General features: G+C 38.1%; 1 protein-coding gene across 1 annotated transcript in view; it reads left to right on the top strand.

The window, feature by feature from the left end:
- The window catches only part of LOC103191352 (ankyrin repeat domain-containing protein SOWAHB), a 35,573-nt gene extending 28,571 nt beyond the window's left edge, over positions 1–7,002 (top strand). The window contains exons 9-11 of the mRNA XM_042341895.1: positions 1,550–1,622; positions 3,380–3,475; positions 5,355–7,002. Of these exons, the coding sequence (XP_042197829.1) occupies positions 1,550–1,622; positions 3,380–3,475; positions 5,355–5,536 (351 nt within the window). The 3' untranslated portion in view covers positions 5,537–7,002. The remainder of the gene's footprint in view (positions 1–1,549; positions 1,623–3,379; positions 3,476–5,354) is intronic.
- Positions 7,003–15,108: the final 8,106 nt, after the last annotated feature.

The raw sequence follows: 15,108 nt of genomic DNA, 5'->3' as shown, positions 1-15,108 counted from the left end.
TGAAAATCTTAAAATGTGGTGGGGTGGGGGGGAAGCAGGAATGAGGCTCAAAATGGAACAATGTTTTTCAAAAGTGTTAAATGAAATTGTTTAAAGAGCAATTGTTTGATTCAACTTTTTTTATTTCCCTCCCCACTTGTGATGATCGTTTTGTCTTTCGCTTCTGTTGTAGGGAGTGAGTATCGCATGACTTTTTGTCATTTTTTTTGCTTCTTTATTTGATAATTGACTTTATTTTGCTTTTCATCGCATATCACTGCAATATTAAGGGTGTAAAGTATGTTAAGAAAATATTTGCTTTTTGTTTATAAAATGTATTGTGCTTTGTACTATAGTGTAGTGTTGTCCAATAGAAATCGCTGAATAACCACAAGTGTGATTGCTGCGACACCGTTTTACCCACACACACTAATTTTAGTAGAACGCACCTTTTGACACTCGCACGATACAGGTATTTCACATGTATGTTTCAATGTATATTCACTTAACAAACATCTACCACCATTCAGTGCAAAATTTTCCATTCTTTTTCACCAAAGTTTGGAATTCTGGCATGGATTTATCAGACTCCGTGCATCTTACTACAGCTTCTAGCTTTGTGTCTCAGTCATGGTGTCATGGCAAAGGGCAAGCAGCTTCCCCCAGTGTTATGGATGCAGAGTAGGGGCGTGTCTTCTCTTTATTTTTCTTTCACAAGGTTTTCACCCGTGTTTCACACCAATCAGCAGTAACCAAGGAAGTAAAGCAATCACAATGATCAAAAAAAACACACACACTGCTTTTCGTCTTACCATTTTACCAACAACCATACAAAAAGATCAAAGTATGCACCATCGTGCGAGAAGGAGAATTGAGATCACATGCCCAATGGCGGGGTCTATTTCTCATTTTTTATTTACTAATCAAAAATGCAATTTAGCCACATCTGGATTCCCAATTTTCCACATGTGGCTCGTAGCTAACCTATTGGACAACTCCGCTATAGTGTGGAGGATAAATTATTGTTTGAATGTTCTAATTTTGCATCTAATGTTACAACTGGGATTAATTGCAAGTTTTCTATAAACCTGAAAGGGACTCAATGGGGGGAAAAAGGTTTTTGTTCAAACGCTAGTTTTCAGAATGGAGCATAAACTGTTTTTTCCCAAGCAAACGTTCCAATGCAATTAATGTTGAAACGTGGTGTGGCTGGCAAACCTTTTCTTGTTTATTTACAAGCACTTTCAAACACAGGATGTTTTCTGTAGCAGCAAAATTAAAACTTGCCTCATTTGTATTGAAGATCTTTGAGAAACCAGTTCTATGTGACTTGATATTTTGATTACAGTGCTAAATTAAGAATTAAATCATACAATAAATTACCTTTTATTCATCTGATTTCAAGGGCAATATTCCCCCCTTTCATGATTTGATATCTAGTGAAAGTGCTTGTCATCTAGTAGTCAGCTAAATAAAAGGTATCCTATTTGTCTTTAAAAAAAAAGTCATTTGGTACATTACTGTCATGGCATTAGCAAATAGAAGTAAAAATAATTATTTATTTTCTCAGGGTTACACACCACTACATATAGCAGCCCTTCATTCCCATACACACATCATGGACATTTTAATCAATAACTATGGTAAGTTTCTGATTTGCACATTTAGTATCACATCTTGTTGATGTGAATGTTTCACAATGTACTGAAAATGTTACCTTTTGTCCCCATGATATGAGATTAAGATTGTATTATTATAATTCTTGTAATAAGGCTGAAATTAATATTCAGAAGATATTAACAAACTTAATTAAGAATTTTGAATTGAAATTTTGCATTATCACTGTTTGTTTCCCACTACAGGTGCTGAGCTTTGCTGCGCAGCCTGGCATGTGTGATGTGATAGGAATTTTATTGCAATTATGTAGCACTGCTGATGTCTACATAAACCCTATTTTCTAAACGTACAGTACTTTATAAATAAATTGTTGAAGATTCCTCCATAATTAGAAGGTAAATTGTTGGCACTTTTGCAGTTTGATGCCACCTGAACTTTTTCATTATGATGGTGATTCCTAGCAGTGATTCTGTATGTAATTCCAGGTGCTGTCAAAGGATCACATTCAGCTGAGTGCAAACTTGCTCTAATTCCAATCTTTAAGTCCGTGTACATTGTGTTAGCATCAGGACACTGCTTACTGTCACTTTATCTTCATTGTTTCTAAAAAAAAGTTTGTATCTTATTTGCATCGCTACCAATTTATCTGCTAATGCCAGCGATGGGTGATGGAGCAGTGGTTTGATCTCCCTCCTCCATCAGGACGTAATGATCTGAGGACAAGACTCATTGCTGCAACAGGTGCACACAACAGTAGCTCCCCCATTTAACCTATTGAACTGTACGTAGACTCAATAGTGAATGATTTGATTTACCAAGTAGTACTCATAGTATATGTGATGGATTGTCTTTTAGCTACTTAGATTTTAGCCTACTTTAAGTACTTTGTTTGGAATCTGAATGTTACTTTCATGATTTGCACCATCTAAATTCTTCTATTTTAATTCAGTGAGAGGTATTCATTGCCTTCCATGTATTATCTGTTGTATTATGCCCATATTAGTAAAACATAACTATGTACATCAATATCTTTGCCAAGGAGCCAAATTATTTGTATGGACAATATCTTGGTGGGGAGGAATCCCCTTTATTTGCCTTTCCCTGTTTTAACCTCTTTTCTGGATCCCTCTCACTTTTTACATTTTCTTCTTGCCCATCTGTCCTCAAGTTGAGGGATGATCCTACTGGTCCATTTTCAGCTTTGAACTCAGACCTCCTCCAGTACTCCTGGGTTAGGTATGGATTAGGCCTAGTTTAAGGCAGAGCTCAACTTAGTTGCCTTGTTGTTGTACTGGATCAGAAGCCTATACTGAACCAGTGTGACTAGCACATTTAACATACTGCCTTTGTCTTTCTGTTTCTAAATTTAAAACCATTTTCGTGGCCTTGATTTTGTAAGAGACAGCAGGGAGGAGGGACGGTGGGGAGAAAATACTGTAGAAGGATGCACATAGTGCTAGTTGAACCAGTTCAGGAAATATAAAGAGGTGAAAAAAGTATTGAAGAGAAAGCTATTCACTCAACTGCACTTCCTATATACTGTGGTACTGTACTTTTATTAATGGTTTAAAATTATTTCCAGCAAAGTAATTAAATAAGTTTTCTTTTGTAGTTTTATTACATATTAAGTACTAGGTTCCAGCCAGCTGTTGCTTAACATGAAATTTTTTCCTTCATCCATTAACACTAAATTGTGTCAGTGAAACTAATGAATACTTCATCGCTGTAGCTTTTGCGAATTGTTTTGTAAATGCATTGTCTAATATTGCCTTTTCCTGAACAGGTGCCAAAACAAATGTGAGAGACTATAGTGGACGATTTGCAGCTCACTATCTGAAAGACCAGGATGGGTCTAGTGGTTCCTCAAACATCTCTTCCCGTAAGTTCTTTACCACTAATAATGGCTGAATCTTATTGCAGGTATTCAAATTAGTGGATATTTTATTCAAGTTTAATTTTCTTCTAAAGTGCGTTGTCACTGATGTGATCAATTAAGGTGACGGGGCTTTGCGGTATGGCACCTGATTCAAACTATTTTGATCACATTCAGTTTAGTCATTCACTAATTCCACTGGTAGGTCGGTTGGTAATCTGAGGACACAGATTTAAAATAGTTGTTAAAAGAAACGGGAGGTGAGGAGAAATTTTTTCACACAGCGAGTTGTTCGGATCTGCATTGCCTGAAAGGGTGGTAGAAGCCGACTCGATAACAGCTTTTAAGAGAGAAATAGACAATTATTTGGGGCAGACAAGTTTGCAGGGCTATGGGGAGAGAGCGGGATTGATTTGGATAGCTCTTTTCAAGAGTGTGTGAGGAATTCAGCCCCTGAATGTTCTGGCAGGTTGGTGGTTATGCCTTGGTATGTTCTCCCGATATAATAGGTGCTATATAAATGCATTTTTTTGGTGTTATCCAGCAATTTTTCTTTTTACCGCATTCAGCACTAGCAATAATAGGATTGCTTTCTGAAACATATGGGTATGATATTTACAAAGCATTCAATAACATTTTATTCTTGAACCCACAACCTTCTGACTCCTAGGCTTGAGTGCTACCACTCCGCCAGGCTGACATACACTATATTAGCAAGTATAATACAAAGCTGACACCTGCTAATTCGAGGTAATGTTGCATAGAATTGCTAATCACATTTACACAGCTTGTTTACACGTTCTATGTTATATGCACTATATGTTACAATAGCATAATTGGTAGTTTGTAAAATGTTGTGACATTTAATGAAAGTTTTTTATTGTTGCTCATTAGTTATATACTATAATTGAAAGGTTCATTGGCATCTGTTTAAGAAGCAATGTTTTGCAACACACATGGGATATCTAAGCTGATCTGCTGTGCCAATCAATACTCACAAAATTACCATTCTGTGCATTTTAATTCTGCTGGTCCCTTTTCAGTTTTGCTGTCATTAATGTTGTCTGCTGTTCAGGTATTAAAGCAAGCTAATAATAATAGTAATAATTATTGATCACCAGTATAACCCAACATGGTGGTGTGCTCACTCGTGAATTCCATTAGAACGAGTCCATGCTTTGCTGCCAGTAAAGAATGTGATGACAGATGGAGGTGCATGTTACCTTTAAAAGTTTACATTTTAAATTATGCTAACTGAAATTCTTGAATTTGCTTTTCTAATCAGGTACTGAACTTTTGCTGCTAGGTAACGCCTCTTTTCTCATTTGTATTCATTGCTTTCATTGTGGAGCATGATGTTTTCGATAAATCTTAAGTCTAAAATGCTCAATTGCAGGTAATGGCAGCGTTTAGTGTAGAAAGTCACAGGTCCTGACTGGGATGAAATACTGAAGAGTGAACAACACCCATATAGACTCCAGCAAAGAATCAGGAGGGAATAAATTTGGCCACAAAAATTGGATGTCTACTTTTTGGAGATAAATATTAACACTGTAGTAGTTAACCAATTGATTTTGCCAATTATGCAAAAACAATTGTTTGATTCTACCATTTAGACCTTTAATATTTGATGTTAAAAGGCCTTTGAACAACAATCATCTGCACACAACAAGCATTTATTTATCCTCTGGTTACCACTCACAAAACTTATATAAATAGTTTTCATACCTTTTCTTGTGTTGGGGGTAAAAACTACATCACCTTATTTTTAGTGTATTTGTTGTGTGTGTACATTACAAAACTTAGATTTAATTAAAATTAGCGTTCTACCTTTGTTCTCTGTTTCATTGTTTAAATGATGTAACATCCCAGTCTCACTTTTCAGAATTCCAGCAGTCTCGGGGAGAACGACGAAATCGAAAACTGACTGGCCTCTTTATGACAAAGAGTTGTGGAAGCAGTAAGAAGTGGGGTTCAGCAGAGAACTTGGCAACCGCTGAAATGGAAACCTCCCAATATTTGATCGTGCCAAGTACATACAAAGCTACGCGCAAGTTCTCCCGATAAACTAGCCCTGCTGGCTTCGTTCTGTGTGATATCGTGACCAATCCCATTTACAAGATGTCAGTTTGGGATCTTGAATATTAGTAATGAGAACTTAACCAGTAAGACAACATGTCATAGCAACTGAATTATTTAGAGCCCAGTTTTGCCATTGTGTACAGCGATTTCCTAAAGTGCAGAATTCCTTTACGTGCATTTTGTCTTCTTCCCCCTCCATCCATCAAAAGTCAGGTGCAAGAAGTGGGTTGAGTTGAGGTGAGCATTTGTACAGTCCATTTTTGCCCTTTTCTTATCCAGCCAAACCCACAGTGTACAGCTGCTTAAGATATGCTGACTGAAAGCACCTTCTATTTAAAACTGTTCCAACAAAGAGGCGAGGTTCTTTAAAATTTCAAGCTGATTGGTCTCTTGGTTTTAGATTTTAAACATTTCTTGTGAGGACGACCAAGTATTTGAAAAGCAGAGGGCTAAGGGAAGACGATTGGAAAGGGAAAATAAAATACAGGTGAGCATCTTAGTAAAGATACAGTGAAATTGGCTTCATTCCCCATCATGGATCGTTGTCTGGCCTGAATGATACCTGAAGACAGGAACTTCAAAAGTGCAACATGTCTTCTATCCAATTCTGGTACTATGGATAGGTTAGTTTGTAATTTTCTTAGTCTGATTGTTTTTTGCCAAATAGTTTAATGAATGAACATTAGCAATTGACCTCAAAGCCTCTCTCACAAGATGGTAAACTTAGGGATAGCAGGATACCCTTGCGTTTTAAATTAAACGATCAGGCTAGGTGAAAACAAACTTGTTTGATCAGGTACTCGGGTGTCAAATTCCCCATGTTCTGCTTCTCAACAGACACCAAATGCTGACTGAAGTGGCTTTGTCCACAATAAGAAGAGACAGCACAGCAGCTATGTTTCAGGGCTGCTCAGCTTGATAATATTAGAAGTTTTTTTTTAAATTCTGGTTAATGTTCAAGAGTCCAGAAACCCTGCAGTGACTAACAGGTAGTGATGACAAGTCACACTTGAAATGTTCTGCCTAATAAAAGTACATTTTAAAAAATGCAAATTAACATATCAGCTTGCCCTCTGTAGTCTATACTGAACAATATGAGAATGTGGGAAGTGATTCAAACCTGCTATGGCATTGGAAAGAAAACTCAACTGCCATTAAACTTGGTTAGCAAACTTAAAATCGTACCTGCGAGACAGTTGATGACTCAGTGGAACTTGGAGATTGCTCTGCTTCAGCAGCAAACTTCCCTTGGCAGGGGACAAGTTGGCAATCCAGGATTTACATTTCTTCCAATTTCTATTCCCTGTGTGAAAATGGTATTGAAAAGAGAAATATAAACTCTAGGCAGCTCTTACACACCTTCCAGTGACCAGATTGGAATATTGAGAAAAAGGTTTTAATCCGCTACATGCGGAGTCCTGCAGCTCAGTAGTTAAAGCATTTACCTCGCAAGCGAGAGACTGGGTTCGATTCCCAGCAGGGCGAAATGTTGGGCAAGTTCCCGTACTCCACACTCCGGTTTACCTAGCAGAAAGTAGGAACCCGGTTGTTAGGCGATTGGCAGATCGCTTTTCTGGGGGTAAACCTTTAAAAAAATTGGTCACTCAATCCATGACTGTTTGGGGGACCCTGATGTGCGCAAGTGGCTGCCACATTCTCGCCTACGAAATAGTCAATTCACTTTCAAGTATATTCTGTGAAGTGCTTTAAGATGTCTCGAAGACTTGATAAGGTGTTATATCAAATGCAAGCATTATTTATTATTACTTTCGGAATTACATTGACTACTCTGAAGAGTAGCATCTACATGAGCAACAAACAGGAAAAGCAGAGATGACCAAAAGCAAATGTGTTGTATTTTTAAAAGGGTTTTGAAAGTGGGAAGTGAAAAACCACAGACTGCTTATTTCAAGTATAAATGTCAAAATACATTTGCTGCACCATATCTACTGGCTCAGATTTGGCAGAACAAAAGCTTCATAATTCCACATTTTCCCAGAGGTTTTCATTTACAGAAAATACAAGAAAGTGTCAATAGATAAAAGGGGTCCTTTGTATCATAGATTTAAACAGGTTTCAGAAATTAAGAACATCTGCCATGTTTGAAAATGCAACATTGTATGGCTTAATAGGGAAGTGGACAGGTACATGAAAAAAAAGGCTTGAAAGGTTATGGAGTCCTATAGCTTAATAGTTAGAGCATTCACCTCGCAGACAAGAGGACTTGGGTTTTATTCCCAGGCAGGATGAAACGTTAGACAAGTTTCCTTACTCCACAAGCCTCTGTTCACCTAGCAGTAAATAGGAACCCAGTTGTTAGTTGATTGGTGAATTCCAGGGTTAATAATCCCTTAAAAAAAAGTGGTCACTCAATCCATGACAGTTTGTGGGACACTGCTGTGTGCAATTGGCTGCTGAGTTTCACCCACAAAATATACAGTCAATTCACTTTACAGTATATTTTGTGAATGCCTTTGAGGAGTCTCGAAGAAGTGATGAGGGCTATATATTTTTGGTGGGGTCAGCTGGCTGTCTTAACACATGCGGAAACCCATCACTATGCTTAAGAGTATCCAAACCAAGTTGAGATTTCCATTTATCCTACCTACACATCCTACATATAGAAATCCCAGAGATATATTGTTGGAATGGAATGCATACTCTCTCTGGAGGGATGCTATATCAAATGCAAGGAGTATTATTATTATTATGAGGATGGGGTGGGGCAGTGGGATTCAATGGACAGTTTACTTAGAAAGGTGGTGCAGTCTGGGTTGAATGGCCTCTTCCTGTATTTTAATTTTCTATGATTCTAATCCTTGTGTAATATTTCTAAAAGTATGCTTACAGTGTAGTAGGAAGCAGTCCATCTAATCTATCCCTTTGGAGATCTTGAAGAAAACTGGGAATGCCAGAATTGAGAAGCACAGGGAATTTTAGTAATGCATAGCAGAATCTGAAAAGGGAAAATGACAAATCATACCAAGTTAATTACACAGAAAATGATACACTACTTAGTTAGAAAGCCTTATGAGCTGTCCTAAAGAAAGTTCTGCTGAGATCCTCCTGGACTCCAAGTGTAATCAAGAAAAACCTCTGGAAGATTTCATCTATTCCCCACATCTCCTATTTAACACCTGTTAAGTATTTTGCTCATCTCAGTCTGTGCCTGTCACAAATTTCCAAATACTTTAATTACTTATTTTCATGTTCTGCACATTTAGACGCATTGTAAACAAGATCCACAAGAATCTCATGGACCAGGCTGCGCATGTTGCTAAGCTTTTTTTTAAAAAAAGAAAAGAAATGCTGAGCACCTATGGTGTTTTTGAATTTGATGAATAGAGGGAGTGTGGGAAAGTCACAGTCCTCTGGATTTTTTTTAGATTATTTTGACTGACCCATTTCTTTATGTGAATGCTTGTAAAGGGGGAATGTGATTGATTGCAATAAATGTTGAGGTGCAGGCTCCACCGGTGGCATAGTGGGCACTGTGTCAACGTCCAGAAAATAAAAGTTTATGCTGATTTAAAGTTTGAGGCAGTGGGGTGATGCTTTTGGCTAAAGCACCCTTGCAGAGTTATTTTGCTAATAGCAATGAGTGAACCCCCTGCTGGAAAGTGTGGGTGTGGACACCTCAGCTGTGATACTCCACATAGACTCTCATCCCTGCTCTCATCGAGAATGTAAGCTCACACAAAGAATGGCTCATTGGGTCAGGTACAACTTACACCCGTCAATCATATTCAAGAGTCGGCACTTTCAGGAATAAAGAAAATTAATAAAACAGTTTACTATATGAATATTTTTGCACACAGACTATGCTGCCTTGATTCCCGATTCCCTCCCCACCCACCCCCCGGCACTGATTATGTTATGGTCCAGTGTGCTTTGTTAAAAGCTTTTAAGTTAAATGTTTTTGGCCTTGGGTTGCAATATTAGACATTTGTTTATCTACCACTAATATAAATTGGAGGTGAAAGAATTTGAAAGAACAGCAAGACTATTTTTGAGTTTGTCTGTAATTCTATATTTTATGGATGAAAAGGTCAAGTGTTTTTTCTATAAAATTGTAACCAATTTCTAAACTGTCTTATTATTATACCAATAAGTTATTCTGTGGTATTAAGCATAAAGTTTTATTTACACATTAAACTATGGTATGGCTTTTTTGTTCCAACAAAATGGTGGACATTATTCTCACTTTCAATGTTTTTGCCCTTTAAAACAACTTGGGATGCAGATCTTTAGCATTGTTTATATAGCGTTCATAGACTTCATTAGGTTTCGGTTTGGATGGAATCATGACCAGGAATGATAGTAGTAAGATGAAGCAAAATGCACATTATGACAACTGACATGTGTGAATAGGACATTAACTGAGAAACCATTAAGGGATATGGGGCAAGGGCTGGTAACTGGACTTGAGGTACAGATCAGCCATGATCTTATAAAATGGCAGAACAGGCTTGAGGGGCTGAATAGCCTAGTCCTGTTTCTATGTTTCACCTCAGTATTTATCGCATTGCTCCAAAACAAAGGAATTCAACACAAGTATGATCAGTTTGCAGGCTGTAAACCACATGCTTGGAATATGTGGACAGCAAAAAATAGTTTCTTACGTCGAAGAAGACAACATGAGCAGAAGTATAGCATGGTAATGTAAAGAGTTCCACAAGCCGATTATTACAGTAACCAGAGGTTTGCCCTTTATCGCCATATTATGAGGACAGTCCTGCAATGTGGGAGTGTGATGGAATTTGGATTGAATCCCAGATTGGTCACAGACAACAGCATCTCTTTCACTTCTGCTTCTCAAGGGAACTTTGTTCATTTCTGTTCACTGTTTAAACTTTTCTCAATTCATATCTTAGTAATAAGGGCTTTACTGAAAATCAACCTAGTATAGAATAGGAAGACCATTCAGTCTTATCTTTTGCATGCTATATTGAATAATAGTATGCTATATTGAATGAAGATCTTCAGTATATACAATCTTTTTGAGCCATTAACTAAGTTTAAAAACAATATGGAATTATTTCAAAGTATATTTTCCATTTAACACTAAACAAGGTACAATGAATTGCAATATACTGGTTTCATCCAACACTAAACTCAAGTTTCTTCCAATGCAGTTATGAGTGTTATCTAGTTGGGATTGATTGTGGTGCTTAGACTGAAATTTACTTGGATGCTCGGGTCAGATGAAATAGATAAACAATAAATCTCTCAAAACAGTCAAAGGGTAATGAAGCAAACAAAATAAGGTGTTTTCACACAAATAATTGCATGTTAGTACCATTCAGTACAATGAATACTTTTAAAAACAATGAATACCTTAATTCTCACCCTTTCCCTCATACCCTAAATACCAGCATTCTTTCTCCCATCTTGAAGCCATTTGACACCAGTAGAATCTCTGGTTGCTGATCGGAAAGCAGAAACAAGCAAACTTTGCCCTCTCTATACATGTCAAGGCCAACTGTAGTTAGTCAACTACCTCCTGGTTGAGATTAGCTAATCCAGCACAGATTGGAATTTGCAGCCTTCAATCTTGCTATATAAGATTATACACTCTTGGGTCCACTCGACCTTTGGAGAAAGCTATAGAAAGTAATGAAAGAACATCTATATCATAGTCACTCACCCAGTTAGCAGTATACAGATTGGAAAGAATTCTTGGAAAGAATTGTGGTTCTCTCAGGAAGATTAATGTTACTTTTTTTTACAATTGACAGACACAAGTTACCACGGTCGATCCTTCATTCATTCTTTTCAACCTACATTCCTCAACTCCCATTGGTATCAGCAACTCTCCACTACTCCGTATACTTTGACGTATTTACACTTAAGTTATAAAGTCTAAGCATCTAACCAGTTCACTTAACCCTTACTGCATTCATTTAAATAATGCTTAAAAATTATTAGAACAACTCTTGAAAGACACTCAATGGCTGTTACTCTTATGCTGTATAAAAACATGTGTAAGAGAGCACAACATTCTAACTCACTTCAGGAACACTGCAGTACGTGTTAACAGGATTGAAGATACCAAACAACTGGTTGAGGGTTAACTAATAAGAAACGTCTTTTACACACCCTGGCAGTATTAATGGGATCAGTGGATAGCTAGCACAGTGCTTCATCCCTTTACCCCAATAATCTGACTTTACAAAGTCCCTTTGATCTACAAAGCCCAAAGTAAGTCAGTTTGAGGTGCACAGATGGAGTAAATATGGAGATTAACTGTTCTCCGTAAGGCTTTAGCCACTAATGCCTGATTAGTGTAGAAAGACCCAGTTGTTTCAGTGTCAGGTATCAGAGCTGTGCGACTCAGAAGGGGGTGAGATGAAGGCAGTTTCTGTAACAGATACTTATTTCGACCCAGTTCTCTGAAGAGATTATAGGCCCAGGGGTGGCACATTAGCCATAATCCCAAACTTCTGTGTTGTCCCTTCAATGCATTCAGGAACCACTGTTGTGGGCTGCAGAACAAATGGGCTACTCAGGCTCACGGCGAAGGAGTCCTGAGGTGTCATGCTGTGGCAAAGAGAATACTGGCTCATTGCGTAAGGCTTGAAGAGCACAAACCGCAGTGTAAGTGCCTGATCCTTTAGCTCAGAAGATTAGGCCCTCATTGTCTTACAGTGGCTGCTCATTCTATTGAACAACTGACCATGGTGCGGAGCGCAGCTCAGTCTGAGATTACTGATCCCTTTGTTGTAAAGAACTCTCCGCTGGTCTTGTTCAGGTTCTGTTTCTACTAAAATGTTTATGAAAGTCACTAATTAGTTTTCTGGGCAACATGTGTTAAAAGTTTGCAGACATTTTGAAATCTACAAAAAAAACATTGAAAGCAGAGTTGGGGGCATTAAGTAATCTTTACGTGTGCTTTTTATAGTCCCTTTTCTGTTAAAATCTTAAATCAGCCTCCATGACTCACAGCCTTCCCCTGTTTCAAGTCTGACAGCTGCCTGAATCCAATAGCAGATAGACTGCAAAATAACACAGAGATTAACACTGAGAAGGGATGCATTTTTCTTTTATTCACTAAAAGTGTGAAGACCAATTCAACTGAGTTATGACATTAACCTAACCTACGGAATGAGTGAATAGTTTCTCTCTAATTTATGTTTAGGAGCCTTTTGAATCATGGGTATACACTATACATGATTCAAAAGGTGCAAAGTGAATTGGAGACCTGTAGCTCAGTGGTTAGAGCACTCGCCTTGCAAGCGAGAACCTAGGTTCGATTCTCGGCAGGGCGAAACCTTGGGCAAGTTTCCTTACTCCACATGCCTGATAATAATCCCTCAAGAAAAAATAAATAAATTGGTCACTTCAATCCACGACTGTTTGTGGGACACTGTTGTGCGCAATTGGCTGCTGTGTTTCACCAATTATACAGTCAAATATACAGTCAGTTCACTTTACAGTATATTCTGTAAAGCGCTTTGACACAGATGTGAAAGCACTATATCAAATGCAAGGATTATAATATATATTTTTAATTATTTCGTGTCCTGACTTTTGCTGGAATTTGGTTCACAGGTGCCATTAGATTGTTGATACCTCATCCAAGTCTTTATATGAACCTAGACAGTGCGTGTCCAAGGGGTAGTTAACTACAGGATGGAGAGATGATCACAACCATGTCCCAGTCTATCCTCAGCAGATATAGAAATAATCTACATATACTGTAAACTCCTGATAACTCAATCCTGGTTTAGCTAGTCACTATCACTTAAGTCGTCATGCTGTCAATTCATTTATGTATTTATACATATGCCTCTCACCACACCTGATAACTTCTCACTGAACCCGTTTTCCTCGGAGTGATGAGCTATCAGGAGTTTAATGTACACTATTTTCTAGCACGTGTGTTAGTCAAGAGAAGGACTAATCTGAGGTCAATTGCAGCATCCAGGCTGTGATCACCCAGCTCAGCAGAGATAAGAATCCATCCAATCTGTATGGATTAATGTCTTTACCCACTGGGCATTCTGGAAAACTGAATCATGATTCTCGGTTGACATCAGGTAAGTCCCAAGTTTAGTTTCTCATCTGTGCCGAGTGAGTTGACCTCAGCGAGGGCTACAAGAGAGAACCTTCAGGAGTGGGCAAAAACACTGATTGAAAATGATGTAGGTACAATTATTACAGATTATTTAGAATACAATAAGTACAAGGAACAATCAACAGCGAAAGCTTTTATAAGTGCATATGATGCGGAGGTGGTTCTGTGTTGATCTATCAATGGCTCTGTGTATACAGACCCACTAAGGGACTTCTTGACTTCAGCCCTGACCATCTGTCTGTTTTTTAATAAAAGTTTTCCTGCTTCTGTGAATTAAGTAACTGACACTTTACCAGACAGAGTAAATGGCTCTACAGAATAAAAGGTCATTGATAATTAAGTGATGATGGACATTCTGTATTGTACTGTGGGAGCTTAGGCTACATAGGTTAACCTGACAGATAATGCCACTTGTTAAATTCTTCATAATCACTCTACCAGCCTTGGTTTTCTGCTACACTTTAGGTGGAATCCATTAGTTCTATTTAATCATAACATCTGGCATTAGACCAGTGGGGGCCAACTTGTGAGCCGCAGTCAAGAAACATCCCCCGAACATTCACACAAGTCTAGGTAAGTCCATGTTCGATCAGTAGTGTATTTTCTGTTTTTTTCTTGATTGAATATTTCTCAATTTATGGCATAAATCAAGAAATATTAAATCGAGAAAATGTATTTTGTTGGCCGACCATAACTGTATTAGACAACAACAAATTACATTTATATAGCTCCCAAACAGATACCATGGTTTGCTGGTCCCTTTCTGTGTCCTAACTCAGACAGAAGTGTCAGCAGGTCACTGATATCTTAAAGAGGGTATTTAGTTGGCACTCTGTGACTTCAGAATGTCTTCAATGGGCATTTCCAAAAAAGTTAGACCTCAATTAATCAGAACACTTTTATTTCAAAGCAATGACCAAACTGAAATGCTCTGCTGTAAAAGGCTTCACTTCGTATTAAGCCGCTGATGATGATTGTTTGCGATGAAGAATCTAAAACAATAATTTGTATGTGATGACCAGCAAACCTGTATGAAAAGGCAGCTTTGTATAAGGACCAGAAAAGTCAAGTGCACTAAGGAAACAATTTGCATCTGCCATTGCCCTGCCAGCATCATGACCATATGATGGCAACTGTGATGTAATGTGAAAGGCATCAACTCTAATGTGATCAGCCCAGTGACCTGTCTGACTTACCTCTCTTTAGTTCGTAGGTGTAAAACCAAATTGAGATCAGCACACACCAGGAGTTGAGGCCCTGATCATTTGGCTTGTATGTCTCTGTACCTCACCAGTTTGCTCTGAAGGCCGTGGGTTCAGGCACCACACAAGGTCTTCAGTTCACAATCTGCACTGACGATTCAGGACAGTACTGAGGTAGTTCAGGCCAATATCTCTCCCTCATCCATATTCCGTTAAAAAAAAATCACATTAGTTGATTTATCTCATTATGCTTTGCGGAATAGTTCTGATGCAGATTG

Source organism: Callorhinchus milii, unplaced genomic scaffold (assembly GCF_018977255.1).
Source record: "Callorhinchus milii isolate IMCB2004 unplaced genomic scaffold, IMCB_Cmil_1.0 Scaffold18, whole genome shotgun sequence".
In the NCBI taxonomy this organism is placed as follows: Eukaryota; Metazoa; Chordata; class Chondrichthyes; order Chimaeriformes; family Callorhinchidae; genus Callorhinchus; species Callorhinchus milii.
The sequence above is the reverse complement of the archived record's forward strand: the minus strand, read 5'-3'. Positions and strand labels throughout refer to the sequence as shown.